The sequence below is a fragment of the Sorghum bicolor genome, chromosome 1 (genome assembly GCF_000003195.3).
Source record: "Sorghum bicolor cultivar BTx623 chromosome 1, Sorghum_bicolor_NCBIv3, whole genome shotgun sequence".
Classification (NCBI taxonomy): Eukaryota; Viridiplantae; Streptophyta; class Magnoliopsida; order Poales; family Poaceae; genus Sorghum; species Sorghum bicolor.
In genome coordinates, this window is record NC_012870.2 from 63,096,788 (window position 1) to 63,124,003 (window position 27,216).

The 27,216-nt window shown below is 40.9% G+C and overlaps 1 protein-coding gene across 1 annotated transcript; it reads right to left on the minus strand.

Annotated features, from left to right (window-relative positions):
* Positions 3,060–25,599, minus strand: LOC8077071 (3beta-hydroxysteroid-dehydrogenase/decarboxylase). The gene is made up of 9 exons (XM_002467672.2): positions 25,280–25,599; positions 24,117–24,206; positions 20,846–20,979; positions 20,400–20,558; positions 19,913–20,038; positions 19,760–19,839; positions 18,723–18,927; positions 18,546–18,615; positions 3,060–3,229 (listed from the first exon to the last, which is right to left on the minus strand). The coding sequence occupies exons 1-9, from the start codon at positions 25,542–25,544 to the stop codon at positions 3,219–3,221; spliced, it is 1,140 nt and encodes a 379-aa protein (XP_002467717.2). The 5' UTR covers positions 25,545–25,599; the 3' UTR covers positions 3,060–3,218.

Below are 27,216 nucleotides of genomic sequence, written 5' to 3' on the forward strand. Positions count from 1 at the left end.
GTTGGTGGTGGCCTGGGCATGGCGACGACGGCGCCCTGCACGCCGCGCGCAGCCGCTAATGCCAGTGGCGGCGCTCGGCGTGAAACGCGGCGTGCATGTGACCCGTGCGTTGCAGGAAGAGGTCCGGCCACCTGGAGTTCGGCGTGGTATTGCGGTGCGAGGCTAGGGCAGCGACGATATGGATCTAGCGTTCTTGGCCTCAGTGGTTTTTTCTCTAACTAGTATAATGCCCGTGCTAACGCCACGGTTTTATTTTGGGAACGCGCATAAAAACAGTCAAACAACAACATTTTTCAATAGTTTAAGTCACACTCAATTGTATATAACCATGTATATATTATATGGAAAATGTTCATGCATACAAGGCATAAGGTCACATTCAAAGTAGTTGCTCTTGCCCTACCGCAGTGAGTCGTCGTCGGCTCGTCGCAGCTGCCGAGGCCTACCAGCGATGTGAATGGTAAAAACACTCGAAAAATAATTCAAGCTTCGCTTGTAGGAATTGGTTTTCCATTCAGTTTCAGCCGTTTGCACATGCCCAATATCAATCCTGCACCAAGAGAGTACTATATATTTGCCAGAATCACTCAACTCTCTAGATTGACAAAATTAAAGCCGACAACAGGAGATACTGATGTATCATAAGGAGATAGATGTATCATAATATACTGTTCGTGCTAACACTACGGCAATATAATTGATTTATGTGAGAAAAAACATTATTCCTGAGAGCAGCTTACTTTGGCATTTGTTCCCAAGAACCTAAAAGCATAATAATATCTTTAGACATTAAGCAATGTTATGAAGCAAAAATAAAAGTTCTGTAGTCTGTGCCTCAGTGAAAACGTACATGTATCTTGACAGTAGTTTTGGGATCAAGGAAGGGCTTCACATGTTCCATAGTAGCTGGAGTTGCTCCTGCTCGCTGCCCTGGCTGCCGCCACTCCGGCTTCTAAAAAAAGAAAACATCCCATTCTGACAATGAAATGAAACCATAGGGAGTTTGCTTGTACCTTGCAATAAGATTGTATAGGGGAAAGAAAGAGATATGGAGCACCCAAAACTATACTCTATATGCAGCACCAGGGTGTATTTTTAGTCCATAAAATATGGTTGTAAGTTAATTTCCTAAATACCAACATGATATCTCAAATACAGTAAAAAAAAGTTTCAGAAACCATAAAATTAAATCAATATACACCAATGTAGAGAAGATTAGACATGCTTCTAGAACAAATTAATAAATTACCTTCATCTGTGCACCACTCAGACTGCTTCATTAGCTCCCCAATAAAAGCACAGTGGAAGTGTCGCCATCACTCTTGTGCCATCCTGTGTAGTTGGGTTCTGAATTTGCTGCAAATAAATGGCACATGACATCAAATCAAAGAAAAACACCACCAACAACATATATCATCAGGACGTCAATAGAATGTTTCTGTAAAAGCTAAAGCCATACCGTTTCCTTCAATAGGGTGTTCTCATCCTCAGTCAGCTTCAGGTCACCACTTTTAGTTTGATACAGCTGCATAACCCAATTTTTTACAATTTAACCCTTTTTTGGAAAAAAAATTCATTTGGCCCCTCTGGAAACTTAAATCAAAGTTTGGATCCAGGGGGTCGGCGCCGAGAATCCTGGCTCCGAGGTTAGACTGCTCAGCACCACAGATCTTGGACCCAGAGCGATTAGCCAGTGGGCCTTCCCTGGGATTAAATTTTTTTCCTATTTTTAAAAGCCAATTTCGTATTTTCTAGAAAAAGATTTCCACTGGCGGTTGGCTAAGAGAACCGCCTGTGGAAATGTATTTCTACAGGCGGCGGTTCTCAGTTACCCGCATGTGGAAAAATTTATTTTCACAGGTCACCAACGCAGACAGTTCGCCAAACCGCTTGTAGAAAGAGGTTGCGAACCGTCTGTATAGTAGCTCTGTGTACCAGTGATTGTTATATGTGCTAATGACAGATTAATTAGGCTTAATAAATTCGTCTCGCAGTTTTCAGATAAGCTATGCAATTTGTTTTTTGATTAATCTACATCTAATACGTTAAATGTATACCGACATATCCGATGTAACAACTAAAAGTTTTCTTTTAGTGAACTAAACGTGGCCTAAAATTCTTTCTCGAAGGATGACCGCATAAAGTGACCTGCCTAGCATCGATGGTCCTAACTTAATTGATTCCAAACATTACTAGAGCAGGTCGACGTTGTTGGCAAGACTTTATGATGGATGTGGGATCGCCGCACGTGCTGCTGCGTCTATTGCTGCCCGTGACGTGGTTGAACACACCCCACAATTTGCATGTGAACCCATGCTGCGCGTGCGGCAGTCATACAAAACTTTTTAACTCCCTGCGTTCTCTTCGACGGAGCAAAGGAGGGATGTGTAGATATTGCTTGTTGCTCATATTTTTATTATATTGAGTATAGTACCTAGCCGGCTCAAAACTTAAAAACCTTTATTGCCTTCTCCTGCAGATCATCATTGAATGGTTATTCTTACTCACAAGGACCGCGCGCATGCATAAAGTATCTCACAAACTACGTTACTTGCACGGTGATATTACACGATTGTTTTTTATCTCCTAGTCCTAAGAAAATTATTTGAGAATAAGATCCAAACACTTATCAATTGAGTTGTAGGGGGGACACTATCAATGTCAATTCAGTTGTAGGAAAGGTTTATCAAACTGCTACTATGGAAAATAAGGAATCATCTAACTTTTTATGGAATTATGGCTTCTCTACACATGTGATGGCACAACTTCAAGGAACAAGCCTCCTTGAAGCTCATATGATTATAGAATAGGATACGGGGCTAATATTTTAGTTACTTTACAACCTCTAATTTCATTTTTCCTACCAGTTATTTCACATGGTCCCCTCTATCATCCTATCCCCCGCCCTCTCTTATAAGTATTTCAAGAGTATAAGGCTTACACTCTGTTTTTTCCATCTTTTATATAAATCTTGATCATCATGCGGGACTCCCCCATAGTTTTAATTAAATAAAACAACCACAATATCAATGTTAACCATAACATGCATAGGCATATATAGTAGTCTATCCCAATGACCAACTGAATGAGCAAATCCAACCATAAGACCATCTCATACATGAATAACATTCATGTAACCAAAATATAAACACATGTAAATTTAAGTGTGTTTGTGATCAACAAGAGTGTGTTACTCCTGATCCCCATCTGTGCCACAATTAATTGGTACCTAGAACCAAATAAGTAGAAGAGTGAGTATAAACACTCAGCAAGTACAGTTCATATCAAGAAGAATAAATGCAACATATGAATCCATGAATGACAACTGAACATCAATTAAGAAGTAATTTTTTTGTCTAAAATGGATAGCACTTGAATAAATATTACATTTGCTAGTAAAATGGATTAAGTTCCCATAGATAAATGGTAACATTGACCGCCCCCTAAGAATGGCTTCCAATTTTAGAGGTGGTTGGTAATATCAACAGTCCAAAGAAATGGATAGAAGGACGATGGCTTCATTCTGGTGAAACCGAGAGATGACGGTAGCAACAAAAGGGTTTCCTAGGACTTAGCAGCCCGATTGAACCATACATATTTTAACCATTTAATTGGATAGGGAAAGAATCCCTAGGTCTATTTGGATGTACATATTGGATGGCTAGAATTGAATTGGTTACCAATGCCAAATCAAACTAGCTATAAAAGTAGCTACAATACCAAATTACATGTTTGGATATAGAAGAAATTGCTAGATGGAATCCATTCACATGGCAACTACCAAATCATGTTTGGATGCCAAGTTGCTATTTTGGATTGGCCACAAGGAAGAAATGGAGGTGTGCCTTGTGTTGCGCCTGCCTCGCATGACCTTGCGCCAATGCCACGTCTCCATCTTGATCCCACCATGGTCGAGCGACCAAGCCTGCCATAAGACCAAGCTGGTAGACCAAGCCCCATCCATGTCCTTCGCACCTCACAGACTGAGCATCCCCCCTTCCCCAGTCTTTGCTCCCCTCCACCATGCCCATGCGACCAAGCTCAAATCCACACGGACAAAGCCCTACCCATGCCCTCACGCCACCCAAGCCCACACCAAACCTACTAGACCTAGGGAAGTAGAGAGAGGCCATACCTGAGAAAGAAGGCAAGGGAGGCCAGACTTGGAGAAGAAGGTGAGGGAGGCCAGACTTTGGGAAAAGGAGAGAGAGGCTGAACTTAATTAGGGAAGGAGAGAGAGAGGCGTCAGGGGCAGCGACCTTGACAGGTGGACGTGGGGAAGTGGGTGCTGGCCCTCATGCCACTAGTCATGGAGAAGAGGCCCCAATTCCACCAAATATGGAGGGGTCTAACTCTGTATTGGGATAGGACCCTTCTAGTTATAGTTCAATACCAATGAATTGGGTTTGCAATGCCAAATCTCAATTCCACATGCATCCAAATAGCAATATTGAGGAAATCTGATTCCAATTCCAAAGTCTAAGCTACAATATCTACATCCAAATGGGGTGTAGGGGAAATCCTACGGTGTAAATTTAGAGGGCCCACCATGGACTTATCCGATATCCACTCCATGCCATAGTGTAAGTGCATCTTGCCCTTTAGTGGGTTTTGATGAATTGAATGACTACACAATTAAAGGTCTAATAAGTTTGCGAATTGTATCAAAGGTTCAACAAGAAAGCAAACTTGATGGTATTTCAAATAATATTCAAATGGAGGCCAAAGTTGTGTATTGTTATAAACTAAAGCTTGATTGATATTAACACTTATATCAAGGAGATATTCAAGCAAGGATGACAACATTCAAGAAATGGTTCTTTAATGGATGCTTAATATGATGTGACTTGAGTATGGCTCAATAGGGTGAAGATAGCAAGGAAAATGTTTCAAGGGACTAAGTGAAGGTGAAAGGCAAGCAATGACTTGTAGACCAAGGTACCATTGATAAGTTGAAGAAGAGAGTACTTGCATTGAGTCAAGGTACTAATCAAAGTATGAGGAGTCGCATTGTGTTGAGGATCAAATCATTAGTGGAAGTGACTTGAAGCCATGGATTGAACTCTCATGTGTTGAAATGATTCAAGTCACATGCTCAAGCTATATTTACTCAAAGAGAGGCGACAAAGTTAATTGCATCCCGTATGAAGTGATATTAAGAAGAAGTGGCATATGAATACATTAAGGACTCAAGTGGTTAAAATGGTTATATACTTTTGACCTTGAGTTTGAGATATGTTGCACTATAAAGAGGGATGCAAATTTAGTTGGTCTGAGGAAGATAGAGTGCTCAAGTATTAAAACAATCAAAAGAGAGACACTCTAGTACATCATGAGCACGTAGAATAGTTTTTGAGACTTGGGGTCTAAGAAGTCCTGACACCTTTTGTGGTACTGTGCATGTGAGAAGTCCCGACGTGAGTCGGAACTCCCGATGGTTTGTGCAGTGACTACGCTTGTGTTGGAAGTCCTTACATTCATTGGAAGTCCCAACACCTGGCCCTCTTGCTACCTCTGCTCATGCATACGTCAAAACTGATGATGTACATCAAAAGTGATGACGTGCGTCAAAAGTGATGACGTGTGTCGGAAGTTCCAACACCTCACCCTCTTGCTACCTCTGCTCGCACGTGCATTAGAAGTGATGACGTACATCGAAACTGATGACGTGTGTCGGAAGTGATGACGTGCGTCAGAAGAGATGACGTGTATTGAAAGTGATGATGTATGTCAGAACTTCCGACGTTGACTGGTTTTAAGCAAACTTCTAACCAAGGTGAATAGTGTTTTAAGTATATGTCAGAAGTCCTGAGATCTACGTCAGAATATCTGACGTAGATCTGAACGGTTAGATTTTAGCTTCTTGAATAAATAACTCTTCCTCATTTCTAACTGTTACCCACTCTTTCACTCGACTAAACCTTTAGCCAAGGCACCTCTCTAGCTCCTAAAAGCTCCTCTCTTCTATCCCCTTTGCTCCTAACTTCAAATTCTGTAAGGGATTGAGTGAGAGAAGGATTCTTGGTGAGAGAAACATCAAAGAAAGCTTGAGCAATTGATTTCTTTGTCAAGCCAATTGGATTTGCATTTGTTACTCTTGGGGCGTTGCCCCTAGCCGGCTAGGCGCTGCCTATGGAGCTTCTAACTTGTGTGGCAGCCCCGAGAGGTTTGTAATCACTCCAATCATCTAATGAAATTATGCCTTATCTCAAGAGATTCCTCTCTTGACTTGAGAACGAGGATAGGGTTGAAAGAGACCTAAAAAGCTTGTGTGGCTTCTTGTAACACCCAAAATTTGATTTTGAATTAATAGGATTTAATTTGATTTAATTAAGTATTTTTGTGGGTATTTAATTTAGTGAATGAATAATTTTGTTGACATAAAATTTATCATAGGTTTAGTAACCTTGACTGTGCATTCATGCTGGATCATATTTTACTTTGTGTTGATGTACCTTGGCTAAAATTTAATTACATTCAAAACTCTATTTAGAAAAGACTTTGGAAAAAAAAAAGAAAAAAAATGCACACCACTGACCTCGGCCTGGGCCAGTGGCCGAAGCCCAGCGGTTTCCCCCCCGGCCTGTTCTCCCGCATCGCGCTCGGCCCACTTTCCCCAGCGCTCACAGCCCAGCAGCAGGCCAGGCCGCGCGCGCCCTGTCCCCTTGCGTCGGCCCAGCGAGCGGCCCAGCTTCCCACCCCGCCCTTCTCACTGCGACGCGGGACCCGCGCGTCAGCGCCGTCTCCCTCCCCCAGCCGTGCTCGAGCTGGACACAAACTCCACGTCAAACCGGATCTTGGGGCCGTGATTTCTTGCCGTTTGGCGCGAATCAAACCCCTATATAGTTCCCCGTGACGCCCCGTGCCTTGTTTTTTTCCACCCGAGCGTTTTTCCAAGCCCTAGCCGCCTCGAGTATTGCGTTTCGGATCTCGCCGAGCGAAGTTTCATCCGCCGCCGTGGCACACCCTCCTCGCCTTCTCTCGGCTCGAGCAAACCGCCTAGGTGGGTTCGCCTCCTCCCCCTCGACCTCCCGGAGTTGTTCTTTCGCGTTTTGGTGCTCGGGAGCGGGAGAACCGAGAGCTCCGATGAGCCTGTCCATGGCGCCGCCGCGCCGTTCCTGTGCTCAGGCGGCCGGCCGCCGCTGTTTTCCCCCTGGCGATCGTCAGCCGTCCGATGGAGAATCCAAGGCCAGGATTAGAAGATACCGGTTCGGCGTATATTTTGCTAAAGAGACCCCAGGAATCGGAGAAAACAACCCGCGGTCCCTTTGCGCATTTCCGATTTACGCTTTCACTTTCTAAAAGCATATTCTGGTTCGGGATGGGTGAAAATACGTTTCCTGTTATTTACAATTTTGCCACTGAAATTGAATTGGTCATAAAATATTCATTTTAACTCCGTTTTTGTCCATTCAAATTCCGTTAGATTCGTAATTATATGCTCTATATGTTAGAACTATTTATTCTCTGTTTTGAAACTTTTTAATTTTCTGGTACTATTTAATTGATTATTTCGCTATAGGAAATCTTAGAAAATTCATATCTTTCACGTTTTAATTCCGATTTTCGTGAACTTTACGTTTGTGTGATCGTAGCGCTGCGTAGAATATTTTGATAAACCTTTTTATATTTGTTTTACCACTGTTTGGTGTATTGTTCTAATTATATCTTGTTTGCTTCGTGTATGATTGTCTACCTTGGATTGCGTGTTGATGATTGATGATTGGGATTAGACGGTGAGCCGTACGTTGGTGCTCAAGATCAAGTATTAGAAGACCAGCAGGCTCAGGAGAGCTTTGATCAAGGCAAGTATAACTTGGGATTATCCTTGTTACCTATTCACTATTAACTATACATATATATATCATATGCATGCTATCACCTTGTCGACCTTAGCAAAATCATAGATGATTGTTACCTGTATTCCTTGCCTACCTACTTGATGTGCATTTGGTGTAGATGTGCTAGTGCTTGATATAGTCCATGATCTTGTAAGATGATTAATAGCTATGCAATGAACATAAAAGAATGACAAATAACTGTATGAGATCTTGTCTGTACGTGATCACCCGGGATAACAGTGCAACCATGAGGGCTATTATGGCTCTGGCTTTAGCTCAGTATGAGGCCCTTTTCTAGCTTGTTAGCGGTTACCCGAAAGGGCGGAGGGGCTGAACCGTTTTGGGTATAGCGTGGCCTCTGTCTGTATGAGTATAGGCTGCGAGTCATTGTGCCATCGGAAGGGGGGCTCTATATCTGCGCGCAAAGGAAACCTTGCGGCCCTAACTTGTTAGACGAACTTTTGAAAGGCTTCATAGTGATCCCTGCCGACCTCCCTAGGAAGGGGGTTAAGAGATTAGCTACCTCGGGCGAAAGGGTAAATCATGACTCATGGGTAAAGATGTACAACCTCTGCAGAGTGTAAAACTGGTATACTAGCCGAGCTCACGGTCAGGAGCGGCCTTGGGGACATCTACATTAAGATGATGAGCTTGTTATGTTGTTATGTTCATTTGATTATTGTTTATGCTATGAGTTAATTATGCTTACACTTGATCATGTGATTAATGGATTATTTATGCTTCCTTGACAATTGCTCATTAATTATGAACATGCTATCCACTATTAAAAGCTAATTGCAGTCAAACCAGTGTCAGCTATTTGAGCCTCATGAACCCCTGGTTATACTTGTTGAGTACGATATGTGCTCACTCTTGCAATTTCCCAACACCTCAGGGTATGATAATGAAGATGACTGGAATGAGGATTATCGGTATGAGTACTAGGTTTGGAGTCAACCAGTCAACAGTGTCCCTGTGTGGAGCTTCCGTCGAGAGCGTTGTTTACTTTATGCTATCATTTTTGTATGAGACTATGTGATATTTTATATTCCGCTATGTAATAAACACTGCGATGGTACATTTGAGATTTGTCTACTTATGTGTGCGACTGTTTCTGGGGCACATATGAGTCTTTTATGCATCCTATTTTGTTCTTAAAATATGGGTGTGACAAATTGGTATCAAAGCTTTGTTGACTGTAGGACGCAAACCTAGTTAGCAAATGGTCGAAAACTTAGGTCCTTATTTTACTTACTTCATGCTTCCCACTATGGTCTTGTTATTTGCTAAAAGTTTATGCTTCTCTATCTTGCTCTATTGTGAAATTATTGCATCCATCTGATCTATGTCTAAAAACTTTTTTGTAGATGCCGCCCCGTACCCGTAGTGCTGCACGCATGGCTGCTGAGGAGTACCGTGCCATGTTCAACCTAGGAGGACAGCATGTGGATGGAGTTCCTGAGCTGGAAGACGAGGAATCAAGGGTGGAAGCTCAGGAGGAAGTGCCTGAAGATGAGGAGATGCAAGATCCACCTCCACCACAGTCTGCTAATGCAAGGATGGGGTGGACCACTGAGCTGTGGATTCCAGAGGCAGATCCCAAGGATTTCTTCCATGAGAATTTGGTGCTGACCTTGAAACACCATTACCCGGATTTGCAAGCCACACTGGAGTATAACTGCACTGAGCACAAACACCCGCTGAAGAGATCACTTTGGGTTGCAGAGCTGATAGTCAAGACACTGGATGCCACCAAGGGGATTCGAAAGGTGGAATCCAAACACATCGCTCGAATCAGCCGGGACACGATGAGAGAGAGCATGGCAGATGCAGCTTACCAGGCCTTGATCTTTTACCGTGGTAGACGCTTTGAGGATGTTCAGTACAATGCAACATACCACTATCCTCGCTTTGTACCAGAGAAGATGACTTGGGCCATAGAAGTTGCAGATGCTTCACAACCAAAGCTTCAAGCACAAGTGGAGTTGACTTATGAGCTGACACTCAAGGTGATAGAGTTGGAGAATGAACTACACCGTGAGAGGAAGCTGCTGGAGAAAGAGCAAAGGGAAGCGGATGACCTTCGAGCGGAGTTAGGCCGCCCCAAACTTCATAAGAGGCTGCATGTTGAACCCATCTTGAAGGATGCTGCACCCGAGGAATAGAAAAAGAACCCATATGTAATAGTAACGTTAGTAGTTGCGAGTTATTTCGAGTCTTTTGCTAGTGTGGTGTGAACTTGGTGTGCTCGCTGATTTGTTATTATGAATATGTGTGATTTGGATTTTTGTAATGAGTGCTGGGACTTTGTGGGCATGTCCACAAGTTCCCTAGTTAAGAACCTTAAGTAAGAATATGAATAAATAGTGGGTTGGGGTCATATCCTGTTTCTGTCTTTTGCTGTTTTCTGGAGCAGTCTGCCATGATTCTGGAATAAATCAAATTCTGTTCGTGCAATGTTCATAAAATTTTTCTGGGAATAAGTAGACTTTCATATCTTTCCAATGCCACAAGAATGAACATATCATCTATTATGAGATGTGAGTTATGACTGTTTAAAGTTGAGGTTTCTGCGCAGTCTGGAATTCTGGAACAGTTTCGGTTGTACACAGTTTTTGATTAAACTAACGTTGAAATCTGGTAATATGATCTAAATGAAAGTTGTAGACAATTTCTTTATCTTTCCAACGGTGTACAGCATGTATCCTTTTGAATTCTGGAACTCGAGATATGACTGATGTTCCGACCTGCTGATGTTGGATGTTACCCAGAAAATTTCAGATTCCGTTAACTCTTGTAATTGTCATGTTGGACATTACTAAGATGTGTTTATATACCTTGGAATGCAGATGGCAGCAAGGGGAAGAGGCAGAGGTAGAGGCCGTGGCAATGGCAATGACAATGGTGGCAATGCTCCAATCACCGTGGAGGAGCTCATGCAAACCCAAAACCAGATGATGCACGTTTTCATGTAGCACCTGCAACAACAACCTCCACCGACCCCACCACCAGTTCATGTGAGAGACAAGCGGGGGGAGTTTATGAAGGGAAGACCCCCAGTCTTTACACACTCAGCTGATCCCATGGAGGCGGATGATTGGGTACGTGCTGTGGAGAGGCAACTGAACATAGCACAGTGCAATGATTTGGAGAAGGTGTTGTATGCTTCTGGACAGCTTCAGGGGGCAGCTCAAACATGGTGGGAGTCATATCAAGCTGCTCGTCCCAACAATGCTCCTCCTATCACATGGCTGGAATTCTGTAGAGACTTCAGAGCTCGACATATAAATGAAGGAGTGATGGAGCTCAAACAAGAAGAATTCAGATCACTCAGGATGGGCTCCATGACTGTGGCAGAATATCATGACACATTTGAACAGTTGGCTCGCTATGCTCCGAATGATGTCAGGGAAGATGCGGATAAGCAGCGTCTATTCATGAAGGGCTTGTACTATGAACTCAGGTTGCAGCTGGCAGGAAACACTTATCCTACCTTTCAAGCTCTTGTGAATCGTGCTATCGTGCTTGATAATATGCGGAAGGGTCAGGATAAGAAGAGAAGGATGCTGGCGCAAGGGTCTGGGAGCAACAACCGTCAGCGTTTCAGTGCTCATCAAGGCCATCAGCAGAGGTTCCAGGGACCAGTTAGTCAGTGGAACCGTAACCAGCAACCCCAGCGTTTCCAGAATCAGTCGCAGAGTGGGAACCAACGTCCTCCATTCCAACAACGTAACCCCCGACAGCAGCAGTTTAGTCAGCAAACACCTCGCACCGGGAGTTCAGGTGCTACCCCCATGAAAAGAAGTGCTTCCAACACTCCTACGAGGTGTTTCCAGTGTGGAAAGGAAGGGCATATGTCATACGATTGTCCTGAGAAGTTTAACAAGCAGAACAACCAGAAGTCTACTGCTTATGCAGTAACAGTGAACAATGTGGCTACGGAGACAGTTCAGGAGGGACCAGAGATTATGATGGGTACGTTCAGCATCAACTCTATCCCTGCTACAGTTTTATTTGATTCTGGAGCTTCGCATACTTTTATATCACAAGCATTTGTTAGAGTTCATAGCTTTCCACTAGTTGCAATGAAAACACCTATGCTAGTTAATTCACCGGGTGGGACTATACCAGTTTCTTTACGTTGCCCCTCAGCAAGTCTTTCTTTAAGGGGGGTAGATTTTCCTATCAGTCCCATGGTTATGAGCACCTCAGGCATAGATGTGATCTTGGGTTTGGATTGGATGAAGCAACATGCGACAAATATTAATTGCAAAGAGAGAGTAGTGGCTCTGACAACACCAAAGGGAGAAAGAATCAGTGTTGATGTAACAATGCAAGCACCACTCACAGCTAAAGTGAACCAACTGACTGATGATGTTGATCCTCCGAATCTGGTAGTGGATGAGTTTCCGGATGTCTTTCCAGATGAATTGCCAGGTATGCCACCTGACCGAGACATTGAATTTATTATTGAATTACTACCTGGTACTGCACCCATAGCTAAAAGACCTTATAGAATGGGGGTTAAAGAACTAGAAGAACTTAAGAAACAAATTAAGGAATTGCAAGATAAAGGGTTCATTCGTCCTAGTTCATCACCATGGGGTGCACCAGTTATCTTTGTTGATAAGAAGGATGGTAGTCAGAGGATGTGTGTTGATTATCGGTCACTTAATGAGGTCACTATCAAGAATAAATATCCCTTGCCTAGGATCGATGACTTATTTGATCAGTTAAGAGGTGCTTGTGTGTTCTCTAAGATTGATTTGCGTTCCGGTTATCATCAATTGAAGATTCGGAATTCAGATATACCAAAGACAGCTTTCACAACAAGGTATGGGTTATATGAGTATACAGTTATGTCCTTTGGTTTGACCAACGCACCAGCTTACTTTATGTACATGATGAATAAAGTATTCATGGAGTATCTTGATAAGTTTGTGGTGGTCTTTATTGATGATATTCTGGTATTCTCTAAAACCAAGGAGGAACATGCTGAACATCTGAGATTGGTCTTACAAAAACTTAGAGAACATAAGTTGTATGCTAAGCGTAGTAAATGCGAGTTTTGGTTGGAGGAAGTTTCCTTTCTTGGTCATGTTGTCTCTAATGGTGGTATTGCAGTGGATCCTAGTAAGGTGAAAGATGTGTTGAATTGGAAACCACCTACAGATGTAAGTGAAATTCGCAGTTTTCTTGGTTTAGCTGGTTACTATCGTAGATTCATTGAAGGGTTCTCAAAACTTGCAAAGCCTATGACTGCTCTATTAGAGAAGAATGCTAAATTTGTGTGGTCTGATAAGTGTCAAGCTAGTTTTGAGGAGTTCAAGAAGAGATTGACCACTGCACCTGTGTTGGTTTTGCCAGATCTGAGTAAGAGTTTCTCTATCTATTGTGATGCTTCTCGTCTGGGTTTGGGTTGTGTTCTTATGCAAGAAGGTAGAGTTGTTGCTTATGCATCTAGGCAGTTGAGGAAACATGAACTGAATTATCCTACTCATGATCTAGAGTTAGCAGCTGTGGTTCATGCATTGAAAATTTGGAGACACTATTTGATTGGGCATAAGAGTGACATATATACTGATCATAAGAGTTTGAAGTACATCTTCACCCAGACAGATCTGAATTTGAGGCAACGAAGATGGTTGGAACTGATAAAGGATTATGATTTGGAAGTGCATTATCATCCTGGGAAGGCGAACGTCGTAGCTGATGCACTTAGCAGAAAGAAATATGCTAATGAGCTTCGGGCGACACCTGAATCTGAGGAGTTGTGTGCTGAATTTGCATATTTGAACTTGGGAATTGTAGTAAATGCTATGGAAATTGAGATCACTCCTACCCTAGAGGAAGAGATATTGAAAGGACAGTTGGAAGATGAGAAACTAAAGGAGATAGCACAGAATGTGGTACTAGGCAAAGCACCAGGATTCAGAATAGATGACAATGGTGTATTGTGGTTTGGAAAAAGGATATGTGTTCCGGAAGTAAAGGCCATACGAGATATGATCCTGAGAGAGGCTCATGAGTCAGCATATTCCATTCACCCTGGGAGCACTAAGATGTATCTAGATCTGAGACAAAAATACTGGTGGTATGGTTTAAAGAGAGATGTAGCGGAGTATGTTACTTTGTGTGATACTTGTCAGCGAGTGAAAGCTGAACATCAGAGGCCAGCTGGACTGTTGCAACCAATGAAGATTCCGGAATGGAAGTGGGAAGAAGTGGGTATGGATTTCATAGTGGGTTTACCACGAACACAGAGAGGGTATGACTCAATATGGGTGATAGTAGATCGTTTGACTAAAGTTGCTCACTTCATACCTGTTAAAACTAAGTACACTGGAGAACGCCTAGCTGAGCTGTATATGGAGAGAATTGTTTGTTTGCATGGGGTACCTAAGAAGATTGTGTCAGATAGGGGTACTCAATTCACATCTCACTTTTGGAAAGCAGTGCATGATTCATTGGGAACTAAGTTGAATTTCAGCACAGCATATCATCCACAGACAGATGGACAGACTGAGAGGATCAATCAGATATTGGAGGATATGTTGAGAGCTTGTGCTTTGCAGTATGGGGCTAGTTGGGACAAGAGTTTGCCATATGCAGAATTCTCCTACAACAACAGCTATCAGCAAAGTCTTAAGATGGCACCGTTCGAGGCCCTATATGGTCGGAAGTGCAGGACACCTTTGTTTTGGAATCAGACGGGAGAGACTCAGGTGTTTGGGACAGATGTGCTTAGACATGCAGAACAACAAGTGCGGACTATTCGGGATAACTTGAGAGTTGCTCAATCTCGTCAGAAAAGCTATGCAGATACGCGTAGGAGAGAGCTGGCTTTTGAAGTGGGTGATTATGTCTATCTGAAAGTGTCGCCTATGCGAAGTGTGAAGAGGTTCAATATGAAGGGAAAGCTAGCTCCAAGGTATGTTGGTCCGTTTAAAGTATTAGAAAGGCGTGGAGAAGTAGCATATCGGTTGGAATTGCCTGAAAGTTTGTCTGGTGTGCACGATGTGTTCCATGTGTCACAACTTAAGAAGTGTTTGCGTGTACCTGAGGAGCAACTACCGTTGGAAGAACTCTCTGTTAAAGGTGACCTCACTTATGAAGAGTATCCGATCAAAATATTGGAGACAGCGGAGAGAGTCACTAGAAGTCGGGTCATCAGAATGTGCAAAGTACTGTGGAATCGGCATTCGGAAGCAGAGGCAACTTGGGAAAGAGAGGATGATCTGAGGAAGTCATACTCATATCTGTTCGAGTAAGCACCGTTCAATCTCGAGGACGAGATTATTTTAAGGGGGGTAGAGTTTGTAACACCCAAAATTTGATTTTGAATTAATAGGATTTAATTTGATTTAATTAAGTATTTTTGTGGGTATTTAATTTAGTGAATGAATAATTTTGTTGACATAAAATTTATCATAGGTTTAGTAACCTTGACTGTGCATTCATGCTGGATCATATTTTACTTTGTGTTGATGTACCTTGGCTAAAATTTAATTACATTCAAAACTCTATTTAGAAAAGACTTTGGAAAAAAAAAAGAAAAAAAATGCACACCACTGACCTCGGCCTGGGCCAGTGGCCGAAGCCCAGCGGTTTCCCCCCCCCGGCCTGTTCTCCCGCATCGCGCTCGGCCCACTTTCCCCAGCGCTCACAGCCCAGCAGCAGGCCAGGCCGCGCGCGCCCTGTCCCCTTGCGTCGGCCCAGCGAGCGGCCCACCTTCCCACCCCGCCCTTCTCACTGCGACGCGGGACCCGCGCGTCAGCGCCGTCTCCCTCCCCCAGCCGTGCTCGAGCTGGACACAAACTCCACGCCAAACCGGATCTTGGGGCCGTGATTTCTTGCCGTTTGGCGCGAATCAAACCCCTATATAGGTCCCCGTGACGCCCCGTGCCTTGTTTTTTTCCACCCGAGCGTTTTTCCAAGCCCTAGCCGCCTCGAGTATTGCGTTTCGGATCTCACCGAGCGAAGTTTCATCCGCCGCCGTGGCACACCCTCCTCGCCTTCTCTCGGCTCGAGCAAACCGCCTAGGTGGGTTCGCCTCCTCCCCCTCGACCTCCCGGAGTTGTTCTTTCGCGTTTTGGTGCTCGGGAGCGGGAGAACCGAGAGCTCCGATGAGCCTGTCCATGGCGCCGCCGCGCCGTTCCTGTGCTCAGGCGGCCGGCCGCCGCTGTTTTCCCCCTGGCGATCGTCAGCCGTCCGATGGAGAATCCAAGGCCAGGATTAGAAGATACCGGTTCGGCGTATATTTTGCTAAAGAGACCCCAGGAATCGGAGAAAACAACCCGCGGTCCCTTTGCGCATTTCCGATTTACGCTTTCACTTTCTAAAAGCATATTCTGGTTCGGGATGGGTGAAAATACGTTTCCTGTTATTTACAATTTTGCCACTGAAATTGAATTGGTCATAAAATATTCATTTTAACTCCGTTTTTGTCCATTCAAATTCCGTTAGATTCGTAATTATATGCTCTATATGTTAGAACTATTTATTCTCTGTTTTGAAACTTTTTAATTTTCTGGTACTATTTAATTGATTATTTCGCTATAGGAAATCTTAGAAAATTCATATCTTTCACGTTTTAATTCCGATTTTCGTGAACTTTACGTTTGTGTGATCGTAGCGCTGCGTAGAATATTTTGATAAACCTTTTTATATTTGTTTTACCACTGTTTGGTGTATTGTTCTAATTATATCTTGTTTGCTTCGTGTATGATTGTCTACCTTGGATTGCGTGTTGATGATTGATGATTGGGATTAGACGGTGAGCCGTACGTTGGTGCTCAAGATCAAGTATTAGAAGACCAGCAGGCTCAGGAGAGCTTTGATCAAGGCAAGTATAACTTGGGATTATCCTTGTTACCTATTCACTATTAACTATACATATATATATCATATGCATGCTATCACCTTGTCGACCTTAGCAAAATCATAGATGATTGTTACCTGTATTCCTTGCCTACCTACTTGATGTGCATTTGGTGTAGATGTGCTAGTGCTTGATATAGTCCATGATCTTGTAAGATGATTAATAGCTATGCAATGAACATAAAAGAATGACAAATAACTGTATGAGATCTTGTCTGTACGTGATCACCCGGGATAACAGTGCAACCATGAGGGCTATTATGGCTCTGGCTTTAGCTCAGTATGAGGCCCTTTTCTAGCTTGTTAGCGGTTACCCGAAAGGGCGGAGGGGCTGAACCGTTTTGGGTATAGCGTGGCCTCTGTCTGTATGAGTATAGGCTGCGAGTCATTGTGCCATCGGAAGGGGGGCTCTATATCTGCGCGCAAAGGAAACCTTGCGGCCCTAACTTGTTAGACGAACTTTTGAAAGGCTTCATAGTGATCCCTGCCGACCTCCCTAGGAAGGGGGTTAAGAGATTAGCTACCTCGGGCGAAAGGGTAAATCATGACTCATGGGTAAAGATGTACAACCTCTGCAGAGTGTAAAACTGGTATACTAGCCGAGCTCACGGTCAGGAGCGGCCTTGGGGACATCTACATTAAGATGATGAGCTTGTTATGTTGTTATGTTCATTTGATTATTGTTTATGCTATGAGTTAATTATGCTTACACTTGATCATGTGATTAATGGATTATTTATGCTTCCTTGACAATTGCTCATTAATTATGAACATGCTATCCACTATTAAAAGCTAATTGCAGTCAAACCAGTGTCAGCTATTTGAGCCTCATGAACCCCTGGTTATACTTGTTGAGTACGATATGTGCTCACTCTTGCAATTTCCCAACACCTCAGGGTATGATAATGAAGATGACTGGAATGAGGATTATCGGTATGAGTACTAGGTTTGGAGTCAACCAGTCAACAGTGTCCCTGTGTGGAGCTTCCGTCGAGAGCGTTGTTTACTTTATGCTATCATTTTTGTATGAGACTATGTGATATTTTATATTCCGCTATGTAATAAACACTGCGATGGTACATTTGAGATTTGTCTACTTATGTGTGCGACTGTTTCTGGGGCACATATGAGTCTTTTATGCATCCTATTTTGTTCTTAAAATATGGGTGTGACACTTCTTCAACAACGTGGACATAGGCAAATCTTGGTGGCGAGCTGAACCATGGGATAAATACTTTATCTCTTGTGGTCTTGCTTTGTTTTGTTCTATACATGTTCTCCGTTGTCTCTCTCCCTCAAGCTATTTCTAGGGTTGGTCCTGATCTATGAATTGGTAGCATTCCAAGGTCAAGGAAGTACTTGGATAGCTTCATCTTACCACTAGAAAGTGAGGTTGTAAGTTATTGGTCTCACAAAGTTCATTTTAGCACTTGTTGTTCATTTCCCGTAGGTGTCAGTAGTGATGATAGTTGCGTCAGCACTTCTGACAGTTGCTAATAAGTTGTTTTGAATTTTGTGTCAAATTTTTAGATAAGTCTATTCCCCCTCTAAGCAACATTAGGGTCTCTATCATTGTTGGATGCGAGTTGTTCTAACAAAAAATTAGCATGAGTCATGAATTTGTGTGTCACATATGAGATATGGAGGACATCTGGGAAGTTAAAAAAGCATGATAAAAAAAGGACCATGTGCAGTGCAGGGGTGTTTTGGAAATAAAAAAAATGAGTTGGAGGAAACACTTCTAGATATAGTAGGACCAACTTTATTTCTAGGATGATATATAATGTCATAAAGTACAATGACAACTGATGTTAAGATTGATACCTTCACTCTGCTCAGATAAATCTATATCTCTCAATTGAATATACGCTTTTACTGCTATCTTTATGCCATCCTAGACCACAAATTAGAAAATGTATTAACATTTGAAATTAAAAAGAGTTAGACCAATAGAAAAATGAACTATGAGGATAACAACCAAAAGAGTTAAGAGTTTTATACCATGACTTTCACAATAGGTTTGTAGCCAAGTTCTTTGACAGCTTTGTCACAACTAAATGTTCGATTGAGTGTCATATACTTAATCCTAGCCCGTGTTAGCAATTGAGGCGTCGGCATTCCAAAATGATATAAAACCTTGTATGCTCCTTCTACCAAATAGCTTATAGGCTTAATAACATGTGTAGGTATCCTTATATTGAGTAGTCTGCAATAAATATTCAACTCCTAAGTATGAAAAATGCAATAACATATTAGCATTATAACTTTTGTTCTACAACACGTACTCTTAAGTACAAAAAAATAATAAAAATGAGTTATTCATATGTAGGAGAATAAACAAAGATATAATTTATATGTATAATTTAAAATAAAGATAAATAGTTCCATATTAGAACCAGTGCCCATACATTTTACATTAAAAGTAAACTTAACAAAAATATTGCCTACAATTTTAATAAAGAATCTATGAACATGAAGTAAATATCATTGAATGCATAAACAAACAAATGTACTACAATTATAAATTAATTATTTAGTAACATTGGATTAGTAGACAAAATAGAAAACTTGAATAATATCATAAGATGTTGCTATAGAAATCACAAAAATTTTGTAATATAAAGAAATTAATATTCATATTATGCTTCCATAGGCAAATAAAAACTAGCGGATATCAATTATATACATTCCATATGAGTAATAAAAATACAATGCATCATTATGTTCAAGCGTTGATGATGTAAATCCAAGCCTCCAGCAAGTAATTTGGGTTGTTTGTATTGCACAAATTTTCCTAGTACTATTATAGATAATATTTATACACTTTGTGTACCATAAAATTACTATAATTAAAGTTACCATTTGCCAAGGAGTATTTCTTGACTAAGATGTATAGTACAATATATATAGCTAGGAAAGGTACTCTAAATTGGGATGAAACAAATCAAATGAAATAAATATAGGTCCACAAGGAAGAGCTCTTTTGCAAAATTTACTATAAAAATTGAGTGATAAGCACCGATCATTAGAAAGAGCACCTTTTGTATCCAAGCTCTTCTTGAACAGTGTATAGGAAGTCCCACATATTCATTGGCTCCATATTAGTTATAAAGTAGGCCTAAAAATTTTATATATGTCATGATATAATTTATACTTCAGCTATGAGTTTTTATTCAATAGTAAGAACATACTTTCCCTCCACTAGTTCTTGCACCATCCATAGTAGAAAGAGTCTTATCCGCACATATATGACCATGTACAACATTTTCAACATACACAAAATCATCATAATTCTTCCCATCACCAACGGTGATGAACTGCAATCATATCGCATTTGTTAGATTGACTTATAGAATATCAACTATCGTGTTCTTTCATCATCTCCAAATTTATTAAACATAATTAACAATGTCAATGATGGGCATGCCAATCTTAAATTATTTTTTCTTTATCTGGTATTATTAGGCAGTGTCATGATTGGCCTTAATTCAAAAACATTGCCATACAGCAAACCATGAAGACAACTTGGAAATTTAGCGGGATCCCATAAGTTTTATTATAATTATGATAGAAAATAACTACATGTGAATTAAATATTATAATTTGCCACTTGCATATGTCATGTCTTTAGCTCATGCAATTACTTAGTTCTGTAAAACATAGCATAGAATTCCTCACATGTGTCCTTCCATAGCGATCCAAAGTTGGCATCACCAGGTCGCCTGGGCCAAATATGCTACCAGGACGTATGCAACAAGTCAGAAGGTCATTAGTGTCGTTGGCGTCCATGACTAACTTCTCCGCTTCTGCTTTTGTTTGTGCATATGCGTCGGGAAACTATCAATAGAAAGAAATTAAATTAAAGATAGGTAAACAACATATCCACTATAGACTATCTTCAAATATTTGTGAAGTAAAAAATATTCAAAGAAAAATAGTATAGGCCAGCATGCTAAAAAACCTCTACACGTCAGTTTTCACTTTCTCGTCATCTTGTGATTCATTGCTTGAAGAAGATAAATGCAATTTAGGTAGTAAAAAGATACATTAAGCGCTTGAATGTGACCATGTCTAATATTATAATATGTGTATATAAAGTTTTTCAAAAGATTTTGTCATACAACCTTATCTGGGTATGGCAATGATTCATTTACGTTAAATAGACCATGAATTCCGTCGAACACAACAGCACTAGAACTGGTGTGTATAAGCCTCTTCACCTTGCAAATCTTGCAAGCATCAATGACATTCTTTGTTCCTGAGTAGGTAGCAGAATTAAACAAAAATACAATTAGTGAACTTAGCAAGTGAATGGTAAAATCCTTATCCTTTGGTATAGTAGGTTGTAGAGATTGTACTCCCTCTGTCCTAGTATATAAGACGTAACTACTTTTTGTTCATGTCCCATAATATAAGGCATGCTCTCTCACAAACATAAATGCAGTACTACTAGTGCTGTGAGAGAGAATTAATGTGTTCTTGATCTTTAAACCAGAGGTGTCGCCTTGTTCGTTTGAGCTTATCAGCCAAATCTACCAGCCATTCAGCAGTGTTTTTCTCTCACAATTAATCAGCCAACAGTACTTTCTGCCATGACTTATCAGCCAAGGAGTATTTGTTAATTGTCTAGTTAAGCTACTTCTGAACGGGAGTGTTCATCCTCATGAATTATGGTGTCATGTCTGTATTTCTAGTGATGTCACAAATAAGTACTCCTCATCCAAAAGAAATTTGTTTTAGTACTAATATAATAATATCAAGAACTGTGTATTAATATAGTAGTTGTCGATCATATCTTGAATGAAACCTAATACACTTTGTAATTTTAACTTAAAGGAATGATTAATGAAAAGAGAGGAGAGAGGAGGTTTTATCTTGATCAAGCCATATGTGGACCCTCCTTCTAATATATTTACCATATTGCCCTTGCCCGCAATGCAAAGTTTTTTTAAAAAAAATACACAGTACAACATAGACACCAACAACATGCACGCACACTCACCCCTATAAATATATGTATGCAAACTCTACCTCTATGAGCACCTTCGAAGAACTAAGGCGACAGATCTTGAGATTCATGAAGTCACCATAGGCGCCTCGCTGTCGACGGGGACATCAAACAGATCTTGAGATTGTGGGATCTATACAATCTTGTTGCTATACTTGTAGAGTTCGACATGGACTCACTCTTGCTATTTCCCCCACACTTCAGGAGAAGTGTTAGGCTTGTGATCAACCAATCAGTTGGATCCTGTAGAGTGGAGTTAATACCCGGAGTTATCTTCCGTTATATGCTGCCTAAGGTTATCTCTGATTTATTATGTATGTTATATAATTTATGCATTGTCTTTTGATATTACCCCTTGTAGCTATATGTGAGATTTGACTTCTAAAACTCACATATGGTGTATATCTGGTTTTGTCCTTCAAATCAGGTATTACACCTTTGTGGCTCTAAGTGAAAAAAGGCTAAATACTTTTTAGGGTTATTTGGATTTATGTCATTGCAATTTTCGCATTTCTGAGATATGTCATTATTTTCATCTATTATAATTCTTCTTCTTCTTCTTCAGCTTGAATTGTGTCATTTTCTAAATATTTAGCAGCATCGGGCTCATGCGCAGGTGACCAAAGGCTATTATATTTTCATATGGACCAAAATGCCCTGGATCTTCCCTCTTCTCCTCCACTCATTGATGGGTGGGTCCTACATGTCAGCTTCTCCTTCTATCTTCAGCCATCCTCCACCCCCTCCAACACCCCATTCACGACGCGAGCAGGTTGGACACGAGGCTGAGTGCTCCGGCATACACATGTCACGGGTGTGGCTGGTGCCATCACGGCAGACACAAGGCTGAGCATCATAGATGGCTATGACGACAGATACAACAGTGGCCTTGCCATTGGATGACAGCCATGGTGGTAGCATGGTTGTCCCTGAGCCCTGCGATGAGCATGGCATCCTTGATAGCAGGTGATGGCTGGACGACCACCAGAGCATGGGCTTGTGAGAGATAGGACCTCATGGAGTGCGGCAAGCGAGGCAGAGGTGACGGTGGCATCATCGTCCTAGGAACAAACAGCGCAGAGGAAGGGCCACAGCGCCACTGCGACCAAGGGGGAGGGAGAGAAGCCAAGGCGACAGAGCACGCAAAGGGAGGCAATTAGCGGGTGCTCGGCCGATGTGTCGTCTATGGTTGTTGCGCGAGGGTACCAGAGGCCGTGGCATATGACAGCGAGCACGGCATTGATATGCTATCAGAAGTGAACATGTGGGGCCGATGCGTCAGCGAGTGAAGGGAGGGAGAAGCATTAGGGGTATTTGGTCCATACGTGAATACAATAGTTTTTAGTCACATGTGCATTGGCCCAGTGCTGTCGAATACGTAGAAAATAATATAATTCAAGTTGGAGAAGAATTATAATGATAAGTCTCTAAATAATAATATCATATCTCATAAGCACAAAAATTATAATGATCCCTCTAAATAACCCTACTTTTTATGAGGAGGGTCTTGTGCGAGTTATGAGTTCAGTAAGGAATTGAGCCCGTGCGCGGCTGCAATGGCCATGGCCGCTGCCACCGTTAGCCACTCGAGCCTCGGTTCGTGCTAAAAAGAGAAGTGTTCATGAAAAAGAGTAAGGCACGTGGCAGTGATAAAAGAGAGAGAGGATGGTTAGACAATCTCAGTGGACCCCACATTTGCTTTTTTTTTCTCTTAGGAAATTTTGAATGGTACGGTGGTGGTTGGTGGAGCTTGGATTTTTTTATATAGTGGAGCTTGGATTCCTATAGGTGCCTATATGCGAACCACATATATAAATGGTATTTATAAATAGTATTTCTAGAGAGTTGGTAAAACTAATCATCTATAAAAATATGAACTGTTTTTTTTGAAGTGGTTAGTGTCATCAACTATAAATAGTAATCATGTTGGAAAAAAATCAAGTTGTCTCTCAAAATTGGTTTTGTATTAGTGATAATTCTTAAGGTTGGATTTAATCTAAATAAATATAGAAAAAGGAAGTATACCATTTATGTTTTGAAACTATCTATTACTTATTGGTTGTACAACTATATATTTATCTTTTTAACAACTTTGCTGACAAGAAAACAATACAATCAACTTTGTGATATGCAGCGTCCTTAAATTTGTACTGAACAGTATTGAATATCTAGTTAAGGATGGGGATGGCCCTCCAAATGGATACCCGCGGTTCTTCTCTAGTATAACTAAATGAAGTAAATGAAAAAAATAAAGAAAGAAATTATCTATTTAATTCATTAAATTAGACTAGAAAAAACCATGGGTACCCATTTAGAGCACCATCTCCATCCTTATAGCTAGTCAGTAATTAGTGTCATAGTGTCCTTGGCATGATTCTTCTACTCACCAATCACATTAACCTTGTAGTGAAGTTGCAAGTTGTTCTTGCTAGGATCCGCAGCGGCTGTGTGGAAAACAACATCTACCCCTTCAAAAACTGAATTAAAAAAATTATACTCTGTATAGCTGTAGGGTCTTCGACCCTCTTGTAAAAAAAACAATTTTATATGTTAAGAGAGCTTACCGCAAATAGTACAATAGATGCAAATTCATACGTGCATGTTGCATATCAGAGAATACACAGAAATGGGTTTCTCGCAGTTGTGTTGTTTGTTAGTCTATCCACTAGTAGTATCTTATTATTATAAGTTATACCCCTCTATTCTAAATAATAAGTTGTTATGATATTTCTAGATATATAGCTTTTGATATACACCTAAACATACACTATGTTCAAATACATAGTAAAAATTATATATCTAGATAAGGCAGAATGACTTATAACATAGAACAAATAAAATATATTAATTGGAAGAGAAAATGAAGATCAAATTGCGCAGCATAGCAAATGCACATAGTGGATCATGAGTTTGCACAACCCTCTAAATGTACTGTACATGAAGGTCGGAGAAGCAGTGACGGTGCTAAACATTACTACGAAAAGCATTTTTAGAGGCGGCTATTTAGCTCATCTCTACTAGTATATCTCTAGAGACCAAACCTATCTACCTCTAGTTGAAATCTAGTTGCCTCTTGAAATTGTTATATAGAATTTTTTAAATCAGACCCAAAAAATAGCAAAAACATTTTTAACCCAGGGAAGCTCAAAAGTCACGTGGTTCTCACGTGCATGTAGCCACGAAACCTCAAGCCTCGCTCAATCCTTGCTCACCAGACCACTCCAGCTCAAAATCACTCTTAATCAAGTTGGTGTTGGTATGATCCATTTGTATGCATTTCAACAAATATTGTAATTTATTGAGACTCTAAACTTACTCAAAAAAAATATTTGAACTAAAAAGTTTTGGATCTATTTAAGTACTACAAGGTTAATTTAGTACAAGTAAGCTTCCTTCTTTCCTGAAGCATGCATCTTAGGTTGGTCAGTGCTGTAGACAATAGTTCATGGCACTGAGTAAAATGAGACTGTATATTTCGCAAGAAAAATGAGCCTGTAATTCTTCTACAGCTATTATATATCATATACTAATATATAATTTTCCTTTTTACCTTCGATAAGCTGCTCTAGGTTGCAGACATCAGCCGAGGCATAGATTGCACGGCCGTCACGAAGAGCATCACCGAAGATCTCCTCCGTCTCCCCAGGGCCGAGGACAATAGTAGGGGTGAGGTCAGTGACCCGGACGCGCCACTCGCCGGAGCGGAGCAGGGCCGCCACCAGGTGCCTCGCCATGAACCCCCGGCCGCCGGTCACCGCGCACCACCTCGTCTCCCGCCGGCGACCACCATTGCCATCGTCGTTCTGCGAGCCCATCTATCTAGCGAGCTAGAGAAAGTATAGTGCAGTGGCCGCAGTACTACGCGCACCTTGTATGTGCTCACGCATTCTCCCTTGCATATTATGCATATGTATTTATAGCCACGCGACGAACAATGACACGGATACAAACGCTCGTGAAATGAACAGATAGCAAGCCGCCCATACCCATTTTTTAATGTCGATTGTGCAAAGTACGCGTCAGCGTCTGAATGAAGCTGCACTGCACCGATCGCTTTCTGCCGAACAACGTGCACAGCGTGTGTTTCGAGGCGGCTACTGTGAGAGTGTCAATAATGTAAAATTACTTAGGCCTTGCTTAGTTTCTACACGAAATTTTTTTTTCCACTGTAGCACTTTCTTTTTTATTTGACAAATATTGACCAATTATGGACTATTGTTTTAAAAGATTCATCTCACGATTTACAGGTTGTGCAATTAGTTTTTGTTTTCATCTATATTTAATGTTTCATGTATGTGCCGCAAGATTTGATGTGATGGGAAATCTTGAAAAATTTTTAGTTTTGGGGTGAAACTAAACAAGGCCTTAGTTCACCCAAAAACCAAAAAAAATTCAAGATTTCTCGTTACATCGAATCTTACGGCACATGCATGGAGCATTAAATATATAAATAAAAATAAAAACTAATTGCATAATTTACCTGTAAATCGCGAGATGAATCTTTTAAGCGTAGTTACTCTATGATTGGACAATATTTGTTAAATAAAAACAAAAGTGCTATAATGTCAAAATCCCAAAAAAATTTGGATCTCCAACGATCGACCTTTAGGTTAGCTCTAAAGATTTGTTTATGTTTTAATGAAGGAGAGAGAAAGGCTAACTCTTCTTAATCAAGAGCTAATGTCTTATACATACTTTAAGGTTATAGGAGGGTGTTGTATGAGACTATCCATATTAAAAGCTACTATCTCTGTCCATAAAAGAATGCAATTCTTGTTTTTCGATGAGTCAAATGGTTCGAACTTTGACTAAGTTTAAGTAAAAAAGTACCAACAATCAAGATATAAAATAAGTATTACTCCATTCATTTATCTGCATCATTTTAGCCTTCGGTGCAATGACCAAGGAGCAAAGCAAAAACACTCACTTTACATTTAACCATCTCAGATTGAGCGCACATGAGGAGTCATGGGCAAGGAACAACTAATGAACAACAAAGAGACAATAAATGCAGTCAAGTGGCAGCCAATGAGCAACAAGAGGGCAATAAATGTAGGTAAGTTCCAAACTAATAGAAGGAGATAAATGAATGGAGGGAGTATTAGATTAGTTATAGAATATATTTTCATAATAAATTTATGTGGAGACATAAATGCTAATATTGTTTGACATAAACTTGATCAAAATTAAACTTTGACTGACACAAATCCCATAGTTGTATTTTTTTTATGGACAGAAGGAGTATGTGCTAAAAATTAGCACTGTTGGATAAGTTAGCTTAGGCTAGTCTCAATGCATAGTTTTATGGCACAGTTACCAAGACTATAAACTAGGTAACCGAGCTACATGAGTTTTATGGGGATGAAATTCCTCTCTCATATGATAAAAATCCTTTATTTAATGACTCTGTCAAGTCAGCAATTTTGTTTATGTGGCACCCTATTTAATGTGCATCAAACATTGCGGGTGCCCTAAGAGAGGATCTTG